This window comes from Scyliorhinus torazame, chromosome 18 (genome assembly GCF_047496885.1).
Source record: "Scyliorhinus torazame isolate Kashiwa2021f chromosome 18, sScyTor2.1, whole genome shotgun sequence".
In the NCBI taxonomy this organism is placed as follows: domain Eukaryota; kingdom Metazoa; phylum Chordata; class Chondrichthyes; order Carcharhiniformes; family Scyliorhinidae; genus Scyliorhinus; species Scyliorhinus torazame.
Window position 1 is genome coordinate 134,815,196 of NC_092724.1, and position 16,652 is coordinate 134,831,847.

General features: G+C 44.3%; 1 protein-coding gene across 1 annotated transcript in view; it reads right to left on the reverse strand.

Moving 5' to 3' along the window:
- The window catches only part of kif19 (kinesin family member 19), a 285,358-nt gene that overhangs the window by 121,133 nt on the left and 147,573 nt on the right, over positions 1-16,652 (reverse strand). The window contains exons 4-5 of the mRNA XM_072483431.1: positions 11,402-11,489; positions 1,206-1,342 (exon numbers count right to left, since the gene is read on the reverse strand). Coding sequence (XP_072339532.1) covers positions 1,206-1,342; positions 11,402-11,489 — 225 coding nt within the window. The remainder of the gene's footprint in view (positions 1-1,205; positions 1,343-11,401; positions 11,490-16,652) is intronic.

Consider the following 16,652-nt stretch of genomic DNA (forward strand, 5'->3'; position numbering starts at 1 on the left):
ATATATTAATAAAAGGAGAACAGGTGCCATTGTAGGTTGTTGTGTGCACCATGAATGCAGGTCACGGTTACAAATCCCAATAAATTATTTTATGATTTCATTTGAGCCTCTGGGGAAATGCTAAGTTGAAGACATGCACCATAATTATTTGAGCTTTTTCACAACATCTTGAACTAGTGCTCAGACATCCCCTATTTGAAATTTCACTTCATCACTTTGGAAAATGTTCCAAGAGACTTCACTGGAGCAGAATCCATCAAAATTTGACGTCGGAGAAAGAAAGATATTAGAATAAGTCACTAAAGGTGTTAAAGAGTTAGGTTTTAAGGAACGTCATAAAAGAGAGAATTGGTGGAGAGATTTAGAAAGAAATTCTAGATCTTCAGAGTAAAATGGTAAAAGTTGTGACCATCAATCTATGAAAGGTGAATGTGAGAGGCGCGAGTTGGTGGAGTGCAGAGTTCTTGAAGGGATGCAGGGCTGGAGGAGGTTACAGAACGGAATAGCTCAAGGCCATCATGCAATTGGTAGATCGCGAGCCAATATAGGTGAGCAAGTATGGGAGCATGGGGTGACTGGACCTGTTGCTGGTTAGGATATGGGGACCAGGATGAGCTTGTGTAAGCTCCAGAAATTATCAAGAAAAGTAACCCAGAAATGTTCAAGTTAGAAGCAGTTCCACTCCCATCGCACTTATCTGCCAACAAGGCAAGAGAAAATAACTGATGGTGCGTCATCTTGAATCAACTTCACATATATTCCAGGAATCAACTGCGGGATTCTACATCAGTGGGATTCTCCGCCCTATCGGCATGCACCCACTCCTGCAGGTTTCCTGGCGACATGGGGTGGCCCTCAATGGGAAACTCCATTGGCTGGCTACGGGAACGGAGAATCCCGCTGCCGGTGGGGGTGCGCCTCGCCGCGCCGGAAAACGCGGCTGGCGGGACGGAGAATCCTGCCCCAAAGCTTTGGTTGGGTAATCTGCATTATACACACATCCTATCGCCCCAAGGGCTTTCTGCTAGAGCTAGAAGTGAGGATCACCTGGATAAAATTATGCAATTACCAAAGCTGATCCCAGCTGTTAAACAAATGGAGATCACAGCTGAAGTACAATTGCTTAGGGTGATGGAGCTTCTGTGGTTGTGCCCTGTAAATAGCAAATGAAAGGTTGCTCCTGTAAGTTATTAATATGTACCTACCTCTAAGTATGACATGGAAACAGTGTACTCCATATCATCACTAGTTTCTTCAATGCATTTGAACAAGTCATTGAGTGTTCGTACATAAATACCAGGTTCATAATCTGTTCCCAACATCGTGTACGTTTTCCCAGCACCTAGAAAGTAAAAATAGACAAGGTAATCCGCTAAATGTTTCCAATAATTGGTAGACCAACAGCAATTGAAACCTGAAGGAATGAGATTCCACTTTCGTAATGTCATAAAGATTGGGCGGCAGTTTTTACTGCTCATCACATCACTAAAAAAGTACTTTGAATGAAATACAAAGCGTAAATTTAGTTCATATCTAGTACACAAATACAACAAGTTCACGCCATTCAATGATGAGGCAGATAGTGTGATACCGATTTTGCAATGCTCGTGGTGGAGCATCGCAACTTGGACAATTTCTTGGCATTTGAATTTCCCCGTGCATCTGTACCATTTGTGCATAAATAATGAAGAGCTCATTAGCCTCACTATTATTTTACAGTGTCATGTGAGAGTGCCTTTAAGAAATGGATGTTTACGCAATGTACCTTTAAGAAATGCAGTGACGTCAGAGTGTGGGTGGAGCTGGGTTTTAGCTGGGCCATTTTGTAGTTTTTAGTTTCAGTTTTGAGGACAAGAGCTTGGATGTGTCTGTGTTTGCAGGGAGTTGGATCTGCTGTGATCTCTGCCATGAAAGACTATCTCTGGATCATTTGGGTGATTTAAACTCATAATAGTAATGCCTTTAACCTGATGTGTTTCTGTTTAAAGGTGTTAAGTCTCTTGGATGTTGAAAGGAATAACTGAAGGATTATTTAGTGTTGTATTATTTTCGGGGTTATCTTTGAAGTAAGGAGTGTGAAGTGATCCAATGTTTATTTAAAAGGTTAAGTTGAGTTCATGGAATAAACATTGTTTTGTGTTTAAAAACCCACGCGTCCATAATTGTAATACCACACCTGGAGAACAAGCCGTGTGCTTCAAAAGCAACAATACATTAAAGGGGGACGTTGGTTGAACTCCATGATACATTTTGGGGTTCTGAAAACACCTCTCCCATAACAACAGGAAAACATGAACCCATGTCATCACCCAAAAGCATCTGCCCTAAAAGAAAAGTAAGCAAGAATACAATCTTTCCTACTATTAGATTTTGAACAACTGCTGCACAGTGGCACTGCTGCCTCACTGCACCAGGGACCCGGGTTCAATTCCGGCCTTGGGTGTCTGTGTGGAGTCTGCACGTTCTTCCCGTGTCTGAGTGAGTTTCCTCCGGGGTTTCCCCCCACAGTCTAAAGATGTACAGGTTAGGTAGATTGGCCATGCTAAATTACCCCTTAGTGTCCAAAGATGTGTAGGTTGGGTTCAGGGGTGATTGGGTTAGGGCGGGGAAATGGGCTTGGGAGGTGTACTCTTGGTGCAGACCCGATGGGCTGAATGGCCTACTTCTGCATGGTAGGGATTCTGAGTCTAACTCTCTGGATGAAGAAACCTTTCCTCACCCCAGTCCAACCCTTTCACTTGAAACTAGGCTCTTCAATCCAAACACTTCAGTGAGAAGAAATTGCCTCTCAGCATCTACCAGAGATTATAGGTCTATGCTACTCAATCTGTTATCATTGGACAACCATCTCTCACAGCTCTGTTCTAATCCTCTCAGTCTAGTTTTCATGCACTGTACAAAAACTTTCCATGTCAAATCCACTAATTATGTCATTTGCAACTGCAACTAGGACAGTTATCCTTCTTCCTTGTCCTCAGCATCTCTATGGCCTTCAACATAGTCAACCACTCCATTCCTATCCAATAGCTATCCTCCATGTTCTTCTCTGTGGCAACCCTTTTTCAAGGTTTTACACTATCAATCCCCGCTCATCCAGCACACCAGTGAGATAAGTAATGAGACTTACCATCATTTTAAGATGTTAAAGTAATTCATTAGTTGTAAAATTATTTGAGATATCATGAGGAGGTGATGTTTTCTTTCTATCTATTATTAGCCTTGTGAATTATTTTTTTTAAATGAATTTAGAGTACCCAATTCTTTTTTTTCCAATTAAGGGGCAATTTAGCGTGGCCAATTCACCTACCAGGCACATCTTTAGGTTGTGGGGGGTAAGACCCGTGCAGACACAGGGAGAATGTCCAATCTCCACACAAACAGTGACCCAGGGACAGTGACCCAGACCCGGGTCCTCGGTGCTGTGAGGCAGCAGTGCCAACCGCTGCGCCACCGTGCCGCCTTTGACCCTGTGAATTCTTAAGCCCTTCACCTTGCTACATTTCTGCATACCTTCAACACTCACTATGAATACACTTTCAAACACCTCTGCTAACACCATCTGCTTGCCACCTAATTCGCTTGTGAATAAACATAAGTTGATACTGAGAGTCAAACTTTCATTCCTCCTTGGCCAAAGAACGAATCCTTTTTATCAAATTAAATAATGTTCAAAAGGCTGAGTGGCACTCCTTCCACAAACATTCACTCCCTCCACCGCTGATGAACAGTGGCAGCTGTGTGTATCATCTACAAGATGCACTGCTGGGTCTCGCCAAGGCTCCTTCGGCAGCAAACCCCCAATTGCTACCATTTGGAAGGACAAGGAGAGTAGACACTTGGGAACACCTCCACCTGCAGTCACTATCCTGACTTGGAGCTATATTTTTTAAATTCGTTCATGGGACGTGGGCTGCACCAGCATTTACTGCCCATCCCTAATTGCCCTTGAGGGGCAGTTAAGAGTCAGCCACATTGTTGTGGATCTGGAGTCGCATGTCGGCCACACCAGCTAATCTCCTTCCCTAAAGGACATGAGTGAACCAGATGGGTTTTTACGACAATGGTTTCATGGTCATCATTAGATTTTTATTGAATTCAAATTTCACCACTTGCAGTGGTGGGATTTGAACCTGGGACCACAGAGTACTCGGTGTCTCTGGATTATTAGTCCAGTGACAATACCACTACGCTACCGCCTCCCCAGTCGCTGGGTTGAAATACCGGAACTCCCTTCTTAACAGTACTGTGGGTGAACCAACACCACTAGGACTGCAACGGTTCAAAAAGGCCACCATCTTCTCAAGGACAATTAGCGATGAGCAATAATTGCTGACCTCACCAGCGACGCCCACATCTGGTAAACAAATTTTTAAAAATAGAATTTGGAAAACAGTGGCTGTCAGGTATGTGGGGGATAAACTGCAAGGAGCCACTACACCCTCATTAACACAGCATTTAATCAAAACATTGTAAAATTGTAATACGCCAGTTCAAGTTCAGTTCAACTCATTTGTGTGGACCAAATCATTACCAACACCCTGCTACATCTTTAAGAGAAGATCTCTCTTCATGTAATATATTCTGATCCAGCAGTATTACCACTTCAACAATTTTAATGAAATGCTTCAAGCACACTTGATCAGAACATAAATACATCTACTTCTAGTGTGCTTTTCGGCAGTTTGAAAAGCCATAATAAGCAGCCACAAATCCTGACAAGGCCAGTTTTATTACACAGCCCACATTTATTTAACAAATCATCAGAATTATCTTCTAAATTGGAAATTATCCAAAACCTGGTAGTGATTTAAATCAAAGTAATGAGTTGTTATACATGTCGCTGTCGAGTAACCCATAACTGCAATGCTTTCATTAGCGGCGCTTATGTTGTTGCTGGGTCAGCTTATCACATCTTTCCTTAGGGTGAGAAGGTCATGAGTTCAAGCGTCATTGTAGCATCTTAAGCACATTAAACTAGACTGATCCACAAGTGAGAGAAATACTGCATTATCAGAGCTGCAGTCTTTTGACTGAGATTTCAAATTGAGACCCATGTGTTCCTATGTGTGGTAGTCACCACTAGCAGTATTATATGTATTACGGTAAGACACGTATAGTAGAGGTACATGGGTAAATCCCTGCCTGCTGGCTCCGCCCAGTAGGCGGAGTATAAATGTGTGTGCTCGCCGGTGCTGCAGCCATTCTGGTTCCAGCTACAGGAGGCACCACATCTTTGCTCAATAAAGCCTCCATTATTCCACTACTCTCGTCTTTGTTGTAATTGATAGTGCATCACTATGCCTCAGGTGGACTTTAAAGATTGGCATTTAAAGATTACATTGTTTGAAGAAGTAGTTCTATTGCCAACGTTCCCTCAACCTACTACGCCAAACCACTGGTCATTCACCTCATTGTTGTTTGTGGTATATTGGTGTGTGTAGAAAAACTGCTGCATTTATCTACTTAACAACAGTGACTCCAGCTCAAAACACTGTAGACCGTGACATATAAATCAACAGGGTGTATAAGACAACCTCTGTTTTTGGACGCCAAGGGCATGTTTCGGCCTATACTGGGCCTATATTCCCAATCTTGAAGATAAGTTAGGTTGTATATGTTGCAGTCACAACGCCTCCAAAAGTTTCAAAACCCAAAACAAAAGCAAAAAGAAGGTGCAATCCACGCGCAGTATCTCTGCTGTGCCCCATCATTCAGCAGGATTATCCTAACTGCCGCCAATTCTGAACAGAACTCACACGAGAAGTACTTGCATTGAACCTCGTACAAAATTGCTGTTACGGTAACCCACTTGGACAAGCCACCCCTTCCCATGAATTGGCGTGAAAATTAAGTCACTGCAGATTGCTTAGTTTGAAGATTCAAATTACTCTCACACATAGCACACACGTGGAAACACGTCATGCAGCACTCTGGGCCTGTTCTGCCATTTCATTGTGACAGGTTTGTGTCTTAACTCCACAGGAAATGGGAACATGTGACTTAGGAGCAAGAGTAGATTTTGGTTTGTTTTAAAATTTTGCTTTGGTTCAGTGACCCTTAGTTTTTGTGACTAACAAAAACATATCCACCTCAGTTTCAACCGACCTAACCTCAAGAGCTTTCTGGGGCAGAGAGATCCAGATTTCCACTACCTTTCGTCTGAAATGTTTCCTGACGTCACCCTGACTGGTCTATCTGTAATTAAATTAACATTGTGCCCACTTGTTTCTGCCTCGTGAGGAAATTGTCTCTATCTACTCTATCAACTTGTCTGATTACTCTACCCACCATAACAATGGAAGACCTCTCATACCATTTTTCCTACTTTAGTTAGACAATATCAATAGAGAAATTCAGCGGGGGGGGGGCAAATTGCTAATAATGAATTGGCATTGTTAGTTGTGAGAACACTTCACAGGTTGTGTTCGCTGCTTGTTCTTGCTGGTGGCTGCAGATGCCTGGAGGCTGCTGTTGTTTCCTTTCTTTCCGTAGCCAGAAAGAAGGGCAATGTGTTCTAAGATACCTGGGACATGGAACACTGGGCTCAGGGAGATGTGTGAGTCTAGAAAGCAATCCAGTTTGACGCTGCTGAGGTGTGTGGCATTGATCCAAATGAGCCACTTGATGACGTTGTTGAAGAAATGCTTTCTCAGATTGATGATGCTTTTTTTGCTGGTGTGGTGAGTGCTGCATGTAACTGGCACGTCACGGTGGGTTAAACAAGCTGGAAGTCAAGGATGTTCAACTGCAGTGGATGCCAGGATTTGGTTCCGGTGAGATTGGGCCGTGTGGGAGGGGCCTGCACAGCTGCGGCTCCGAGACGGAGAATGGCACTGATACGTGGAACAAGTCACACACTGATGGACAGGTCATTCCTAACGACAAAGTTCTGGACAAGCTTACACATTCTCAGGCTTATCCTCTTTTTCTGTTGAGGAATGTGAGGGGTGATACCAAGTGTTTGGTTTTTGTGAAGGTGAGCTGATATAGCTTTGTATTGGTCATTGGTACCAATATGGAACGGTAACGTTTCCTTGTTGTTTAATGGTTCGTATGATATGTGGAACGTTACGTAGTTGCTTTACAAGCCTTTGTTACTGTTGACCGTTTAATAAACAAAATATTCGCAAATGCGTTCTCGTGGGTACACGTGCTATGAATCAGACAGTGATTATTGCGTCGCGTTTCAGTCAAACTTCGATGCCTGAACAGTTTGCCTGAATTCTAGAAGCATCAGAACTATAGTGGCAGCAGCCAACAATCAAACACTCAAAAGCTGGACTTAGCACTGGGGATATCCTCGCGAACAAAGGGCGAGTGTGTGGATCAGGGGAGGGTACCTGTGCACGATCTCCCTAATTTTCCCGCAGGGGTCTGGGGTTTAGGGGCTCCTGATGTGCCTGGGGGTGAGTGTGCAGAGTGAGGTTCTCCAGCACAACTGGCTCAGTGGATGGCACTTGAGAGAAGGTGGGACATGTAAGGATGGGGGAAGCTTGGGGGATTTGAGGGTCCCGGGGTGGAAGCCCCTACTCGTGTGTGGCCACTAAAACCAGAAACAGTGGACAAGGGAGTTTGATACACCATTGGTCAGACATATTTCTATCTTACTGCTGTCTGGTTAGCACTGTTGCTTCACAGTGCCAGGGTCGTTTCCCAGCTTGGGTCACTGTCTGTGCGGGGTCTGCATGTTCTCCCCGTGTCTGCGTGGGTTTCCTCTGGGTGCTCCGGTTTCCTCCTACAAGTCCCGAAAGCCGTGCTGTTAGGTAATTTGGACCTTCTGAATCCTCCTTCCGTGTACCCGAACAGGTGCCGGAATGTGGCGACTAAGGGATTTTCACGGTAACTTCATTGCAGTGTTAATATAAGCCTTCTTGTGACAATAAAATTGAGAAAATATGTACTTTGTGATATTATAATAAAGTAGACGGGCACAAATTGTAACTGGATAACTATATACATTATGTGATCTTAATTATTAATTGTGAATGGATATAGATAATTTCTAAACAATGGTAAACTTTTTATTGGTATGTGCAAATTATTTGTCGGATAAACTAAAGGTTTAATCACTGTTGCAGTGTATTGTTCTGGAGGTTTGTGAGCCACCCTTGGTGGAGGCAGACTTTCCTGTTATAGCTTGAATAAAGGTCTTGGGCGAAATTTCCCGAAATGGCGCGATGTCCGCCGACTGGCGCCCGAAATGGCGCCAGATGGGCATCGCGCCGCCCCAAAGGTGCGGGATGCTCCGCATCTTTGGGGGCCGAGCCCCAACATTGAGGGGCTAGGCCGACGCCGGAGGAATTTCCGCCCCGCCAGCTGGCGGAAACGGCCTTTGTTGCCCCGCCAGCTGGCGCGGAAATGACATCTCCGGGCGGTGCATGCGAGGGAGCGTCAGCGGCCGCTGACAGCTTCCCGCGCATGCGCAGTGGAGGGAGTCTCTTCCGCCTCCGCCATGGTCTCCACCATGGCGGAGGCGGAAGGGAAAGAGTGCCCCCACGGCACAGGCCCGCCCGCGGATCGGTGGGCCCCGATCGCGGGCCAGGCCACCGTGGGGGCACCCCCTGGGGTCAGACCGCCCCGCGCCCCCCCCAGGACCCCGGAGCCCACCCACGCCGCCTTGTCCCGCCGTTCAAAAGGTGGTTTAATCCACGCCGGCGGGACAGGCAATTTATCAGCGGGACTTCGGCCCATCCGGGCTGGAGAATCCAGCGGGGGAGCCCGCCCCGATTCCCGTCCCCGCCGAATATCCGGTACCGGAGACTTCGGCAACCGGCAGGGGCGGGATTCACGGCAGCCCCCGGCGATTCTCCAACCCGGCGGGGGATTGGATAATGACGCCCCTTGAAATGGAACTCAAAGTACCATCTTGTCAGTCAGGGGAGTGGGGGGAGTACAGTTGAATTGCTGTGAAACTCCCCTAACATGCTGTGGTGAGATTCAAACCCCAGAGAATTATCCTGGGTCATTGGATTGCCAGTCCAATGACAATAACAGTATGCTACCATCTCCTCATTCAAACCATTTGCCTCTTAAAAAACAATTCAAATTTTTTATTTATTAAAGGGAAATTTAGCGTGGCCAATCCACCTACGCTGCACATCTTTGGGTTGTGGGAGCGAAACCTACGCAAACACGGGGAGAATGTGCAAACTCCACACTGACAGTGACCTGGGGCCAGGATCGAACCTGGGATCTCGGAGCTGTGAGGCAGCAGTGCTAACCACTGCACCACCGTGCTGCCCCTGAACAATTCAAATCTAAAGTGTTTGCTCATCTTTGCTCAATAAGAATAAACTAATCCTCACTTGTTGACTGACGCAAAGAATCTATTAAGGTTGAAAATATTGAATTCTGTGTGATGCAATAGGAAGCAGGCTTAATCGATGTGATGCTCTCAAATAGTGTTAACTCATCACGCATGTCCAGCAATCTTTTTAAATTTATTGGAATGGTGCCGAGTGGTTAAAAAAATTAATTAAATAGTTGTATGCAATGGGATATCATCCATTTTGCATGGAAATCAACTCAAGATGAATTTAACCTCGAAAAACCCTTAAACTTACCCAGCATCATTAGATTTTCTGCCTGTCAGATGAGATAAACAGTGATTTATGGGGAAAATGCAAATGCTTTCATTTATTCAGATGATCAGTTAAAGATTCTGTAAAATTGCAAGGGATGTTTTGACCTTATCTGTATTTGACATTAAATCTCGAGACAAAGACAATGATAATCTTACATCCTTAATGCAGCCAGCTGCTTCCGACGAGCATTGTTGAACCAAGTCAGTCATTGAACCAAATAAATGACAGGTGACCGAAACCTTGGTCAAAATGGTCGGTTTAAATGCAGGTCTTAAACGAGGAGGAAAATAAGGTGGCGAGGTGTGGAGGTTTATGGAGGTAATTCTGGAATTTTGGGCAGAGGCAGCTGAAAATGATGGAACCATGATAGTCTGGGAGGGAGGAGGCGAAGAGGAGATTTCAATCTCTTTTGAACTGAGTTGGCTCCAAGGTGACATGGCTGACAATGGAAATTAACAGCACGGGTTAACCCCATGTGGCAGACGCAGTGTTATAACCCGCAAGTATCTTACAAGGTGGGAACAATTAACTTCCCCGTGAACCTTGCAGAATATGAACTCCCCCGTTAAGGGGGCGGGGGGGCCTCTAAATGTATAGCTGGATGATATATAAAACCGGTCAGTTAGGCGTCAGCAAGGCAGACCCAGTTTGTGACATTATGTGAAATGTTCAGAATACAAAGGGTTGATGTCATATCATTATTAACCATTAGATGGAGCTACATGTAGAACTATATAAAGCACTGACTCACAGGCTTCTGGGAAAAGGGTGGAAAGGAGCAGTGAGAGTGTATAGTATAGTTATAGATAGAGTGTAGGGACTAGTGTTAGTAGAGTGTAGATTGTAGATTACTAGATTATTGTTTACTATAGGAATAAGTGGTCAAGCTTTAATAAGTAGAGTAAATAAACGTTAGCTTCGTTAATGAACTTAGCTTTGTGAACACTACAACATCCATCCTGATAACAGAATCACAAAGAACACCACACAGTTGGGATGTATACTAGCATGTGATGTATATAATAGTTATTGCAAATAAACTAAGTTTTTTTGACTTTGCTGTAGACTCCTTTGTGGCCTTATAAAACGCAGCTACCAGCAACCTGAGCCAGTTAGGTTTGTCGTACTCTATAATCATCATCAGCCAGCCAACCTGACTCAAAACTGAAGGGGGAGAACTACTGTTGTAAGTGGAGATTTTACCCATTTGTTTTCAGCCACCCTGGCAAATCAATGCTTTAATGCAAAGGATAGACTCGACAGATAAGCAGTCAAAAGTGTACCAATGTGGTTCAATTGGTCAAACTCAGGTTTCTCAGTAGCTTGTTTTGCTGAGGCTCAACTTGTTGATTGGTTTACTGTATGTCAGATGCCAACTGACCAAAAAGAATAGTGCAATACGTTTGGACTGGTGTCTCCTCTTACCATTTATTGTGCTTCTACAACATCAAATTAGAAATAAACCATTAGGGTGAAATTTTCGCGTGAATAGTTTAATATCCACGACTGCCTTTAATAATAGCATTCCTGTTTCATCAGCTGAATAATTGAAAGCCTTTGCTTCGGAAGAAAAGTTCATTGCCATTAGACAAACTTAATTGAACTACTGGACCATATAGGATAACGTTAAATGATAAATGGAACTGCATCTTTATACATGAGCAGAATAATTGAAACTGCTCGAGAATAAATGATCAAATTTCTATTTCAAAAGAGGAATAATCAGTCCCCAAATTAATTTTTTTATTGTAAACACTAATGATTTACACAATGCTGCATTCAGCAAACCATGCCTCTGAAAAGAACGTGCTACTCACCTGTTGGTCCATAGGCAAAAACTGTTGCATTGTAACCTGAAATGATGCCTTCAATCAGACCCTTGGTGGTAGCACGGTATACATCATCCTTGGGAAAAGATAAAAATATGAGTTAAATAAGAAGCACACAAGGCATTTGTCTTTAATTAATCTACATAATCATCAGCAACTAAAATATTTTTATATATTTGATTTATTCTCATAAAAAGCATCAGGATATTTTTTAAATATTGGGACCAGAGATCCGTGTGCAGAAGATAAGTAGATGTCTCCTATATCAGTATGCATTTAACATGCAATACTTTACACTCACCAGCTATTTGCCAGAGATAGCTTTTATGCTTATGGTAAGATAGGTTCATTATTCTGTTCAAAACTTTTAAATATGTAAACAAATGCAAATGAGAAACTTAGCCTATATCTGTTATTCTTTGTGTTTGGATGCTGTAGGAATATTATTCAGAATGATGCTTGCTGTTTTCATTAAAGCTTCTTGCCAATCTGAAATTTTTCATATCATTAGACATCATTTGCTTTCAACAGCTTTCAATTGATGTCAACTGCACTCAATTGCAATCATCTTGCCACCATTTCATGTCCGTTGTTCTCAAATGCTGCAATGTTGTCATCATTTGCTATCTCTAGCACTCACAAACAATCATCTGGTTATCATCCCATTTCATTTCACTCACAACTGACCAGTCATCATTTCACACAGAACCATACCTGCAATGTCAAATGATAGTTATCAACTGACATCATGTCATCAATCGCGATCCTGCAGTGATTAAAACAAAATATGACTATATCTCCAGCCAACATTTTCGTAAATCCCACGGATTATGTATGCAGCGAGTAGGGTCACACCCCCCACACCCCCACCCAACCTCTCCCTCTCTCCACTGCCTCCCAGCGCACCCTTTATTTCTCTCCCCAAACCCCCTACCACTTTTCACAAAAATCCTCTCACCCTCCTCCCTCCCTCCCTTCTCCTCTTTTCCCAACTTTTTCTCCCTCTTTCCCTGTCCTCTTCCCCCCTCTCATCCTTCCTTCTGCCGTTATCACTCCCCTCTCCACCCCCTTCCACACCCCTCCCCTGTATCCTTCCCTACCTTTCTCCTCCCACCACCAACTGACAATATCTGTTTACAGGGTTGGCTGGAAACCAGGATTGCTTGAGCATGCTGGGATAGCTTTGAGCACCGCTAGGATATTGAGAATGCCGGGATAGCCTTGGGCGTTGCGGGATAGCTTTTAGAGCACTGGGTTAGTTTTGAATGAGCTGGACTAGTTTTAAGTTTTGAAATTCATTCCAAATTAGAATTATTGATGTCAAATTGTACTTGAGAGCATTGAGTGCACATGAACGCAAAAACGATCTCAACATTTTTGGGAAGGGAAGCCAAAACTGGTTGTTTCAGACGATTGAATGTGGAGATTTTCAAGTGATTTTTTGCTTTTTGTGTCTCAAACTTTGAAACAGAAATTTTCCAGGAACATATTTGGACAATAGTTACAAGCTTGACAAATACAAAGGTCCAGTTCTCGAGGGGTTAAAAAAGCTCTTCAGGTGAATCACATTTCCTGTAACATGGTCTGGGGGAAGAACCAATGCACACCACATATGTGTTCTGAAAACTGATATGTGATGAGCGCTAAAAACATTTGCTTACTGATTGAACTTGCACAAACTGTTTATTCTCATCTGCTGAGACACACAACTCAGTTATCATAGAGTTATCATAGAATTTACAGTGCAGAAGGAGGCCATTCGGCCCATCGAGTCTGCACTGGCTCTTTGAAAGAGCACCCTATCTAAGTCCACACCTCCACCCTATCCCCATAACCCATTAACCCCACCCAACACTAAGGGCAATTTTGGACACTAAAGGCAATTTATCATGGCCAATCCACCTAACCTGCACATCTTTGGACTGTGGGAAGAAACCGGAGCACCCGGAGGAAACCCACGCACACACGGAGAGAACGTGCAGACTCCACACAGACAGTGACCCAAGCCGGGAATCGAACCTGGGACCCTGGAGCTGTGAAGCAATTGTGCTAACCACCATGCTACCGTGCTGCCCTGGATGGCTCCAATTTCCTAGGGAACCCAGGGGAGTTATGAATTACAGAGCAGGGGTCAGCCGAAATGTGTGGCTCACTATTCAGATGAGCTGTTACAAATGTTTGTTGGCAGCAAACAATATACATGGATATCCGTTCACCACAGAATTATCTTTTCGGAGCTCAACATTGTGCAATCTTGAGTTGCCAAGGTTTCAACAATTTAAATATTGTCCTATTCTGTACAATGATTCAAACACGTCTTAAAGAGTTCCAAAACATTAATTTGACACTGTTTTTGTGCTGGTGCACTAGCAGAATCAAAGTGTTAGGGAAGTGCAGGGGTTCAGCACTTCGCATTTTCTGTCAGCATCGAGTCCCCTTGGGGATGTAGACAGCACGATGCAATGAACATACATAACTCTTCCCCCCCCAAGGATGATAAGGCACAGTTTCTGAAAATTTCCATCCAAAAGCCAGTTTCAAAGGGAAACATGCAGCGAAGAGACAGCTAGCTTGACGTAGAGGTCCGTGATATTCATAACAAAATGGATATTTAAAGGTTGATCAAAGAAAAATGACAGCATCACCAGAAAAACAGTCTCTTTTGATTAAATGTGACTGAAGGAAATGGGTATAGCCGGTTTAAAAAAGATGCAGATGTTAACCTTGGGGAATCTAATCTCCCAGCATTTATGAATGAATGTCAGATGTTGCTGTTTATTTCAGCAGGCACTACCTTCTCCACCAGGATCAATAAATTAGCCATTCACTTTCTCCGAGCCATGCCTGCGAGTACAAGTTGAAATCAATGCTGAGCCAGGCTCTGAGTCTGATTACACCTCATTGATCTGAGATTGTAACACGAGCTGCAGTGAGACACAATCATCATCACGTTTTCCATATCTGGTCACCTTTCTCCAGCCAGTGGCAATCCAACGAAACAGGTTCAATAACACAGCATTCCATGCATAATGTACCTACTGAGCATAAACACGCCCGCCAAGAGGCTGATTCGCTTCCACAATCAAAACATTTAAATACCAGTAATTTGCAAAAATGATGATGAATGTTTGCAGACTTTCTTCACCATCTATGTGTGTTTAAAAAAATATATATATGCATCTGTTTATGCAGAGAATGTAGTGGTATTAGCATATTGTGAGTCAAAGGAGAAAACATTTTTTTTTACTCCATTCTTAAAGCCAATGCACAGAGTGGACAGGGCAAGACCTTAATCCATCTCATTGCTTGCTCCAAAAACCAATTCAAATGTCTCACAAGAGAGACATGTAACACTGCCAAGGAAAGGCATTGCACCTCATCTTGTGTTTGATCTGATGCTTGATCTCAGCCAACTATTTCTATCGACATAAATAACCAATTAAACTAAATCAAATAAACTGAGGGACACATTAAAGGGACAGTCCCTTAAAGGGGAACCGCCTTAAACAAAAAGTGAATCACAAATGAGACTTAAAGCATCAAACCAAAATGTGATCAGAGGGGTCAAGAAGGCACCCCAGCTCCTGCGGCGCCCAACAGGCATGGAAGGTCTCGAGGGTCCCAGTGGACACCGCATGCTCCCTCGCCAGGGACACCCGCCGGGAATATAACCACGGAAAAGAGGCATACAGTCAGGTCGGACGGCCCCCTCGAACGCCCGCTGCCTGGACCAGTTGATGGCAGGTTTGGCCAGGCACAGGAGCAGGCTCACAAGGAGGTCCTCCGCTTTTCCTCCTCCTCTCCGCACCGGCTTCCTGTACGCCAGGAGCGTAGGGCTGGAGTACAAACAAAATTGCAACAAATTGTTTTTTAAGTAACTGAAAAGGGGTTCAGTCTAAAATAACTGAGAGAGGCATGGTCCATGGACTCCACAAGGCTGCAAAAAACAATGAACCGTTGTATCCTATGGTTATATGGCACTGCTGAATGTAACACCCTCCATCCCAGGTCCTTGATGTTAAGGAGAAGGACCCCTCTGTAGAGGGACCTCCACTGGGGACCTCTACCGATAGGTGGCAACAAGGCACGACAAGGCATGTCGGGGCAATGGGCAAGGGCAAGGAAGCGATGAACGTGCAGCAGGAGCCCATACAGGAGACTGTGCAGCTCAAAAGGGCATGGAGGGCAGCTCCACCATGCGGATTAGGCTGTGGTGCTCCAGCTCCCAATGGGAGGGGGTCAGGGCTTGGGGCTAACGTGAAATACCACCTGAGCAGGGATACGCTCAGATGGGAGTTCAATTACATCACATCTACTACATCTACAAGTGCCGTCGGGTCTGAGCACGGCCATTTTGATGGCATTGGTCGCGAGCTGGACCCTCACCGCCACGTGTTGTGCCAACATGTGGGGTGCCACCCCACACTCCTCCACCACCCAGCACATCCCCGATCCTGGTCATCCTGGTAGCCACACCCCATCTCTCTGCCAGCCAATGGAAATGGTATTGGTGGAGGTGCGGATTCCTGAGCAGCGGCTCCCTGACGATAGCCGCTATTCCAGACAGGTAAAAGCTGCAGCATGATGCGACCATCTTTCAGACTTTGAATAGGTCCTGGTGAAAGATGGGCAATGCCTACAAGGACAGACAAAAACTTGTTATCCAATTCTTAAAGTTACAAAGCCAATGCGCAGATTGGAGAGGGCAAGCCCTTAATCCATCTCATTGCTTGCTCCAAAAAGCAATTCAAATTGAATCTAATTCATGGTCTCCACAAGCGAGACATACAAGATCCAGGCTGCCAAAGAAAGGCATTGCACATCATCTTGGGCTCAATCTGATGCTTGATCTTAGCCAACTAGTTTGATCAACATAAATAACCAATTAAACTAAATTAAATAAACCGAGGGACAAATTAAAGGGACAGAGCGGGGGGACCTGTTGGAATACTTGACCCTTGAGAAGGTTACGTTTGAACTGAGGGGAAGCTCGGGGGGGTTCTACAAGTCATGGGCACTATTTATTATGTACTTTCAAGAACTGGATAACATCGAGCATTAGTTGGGGGGGGGGGGGGTTGTGTAGATTAAGGGTGACTATGGGTAATCCCTGATTCCTTTTTGTTATTTGTTTATGTAAACATGTGGGCTGAGGTTTGGGGGTTGGTGGGCGGATGGGATCGTTGTTATTATGGGGATTGACATATCTTGCTGATTATTGTTTATTGTTGATGGGTGT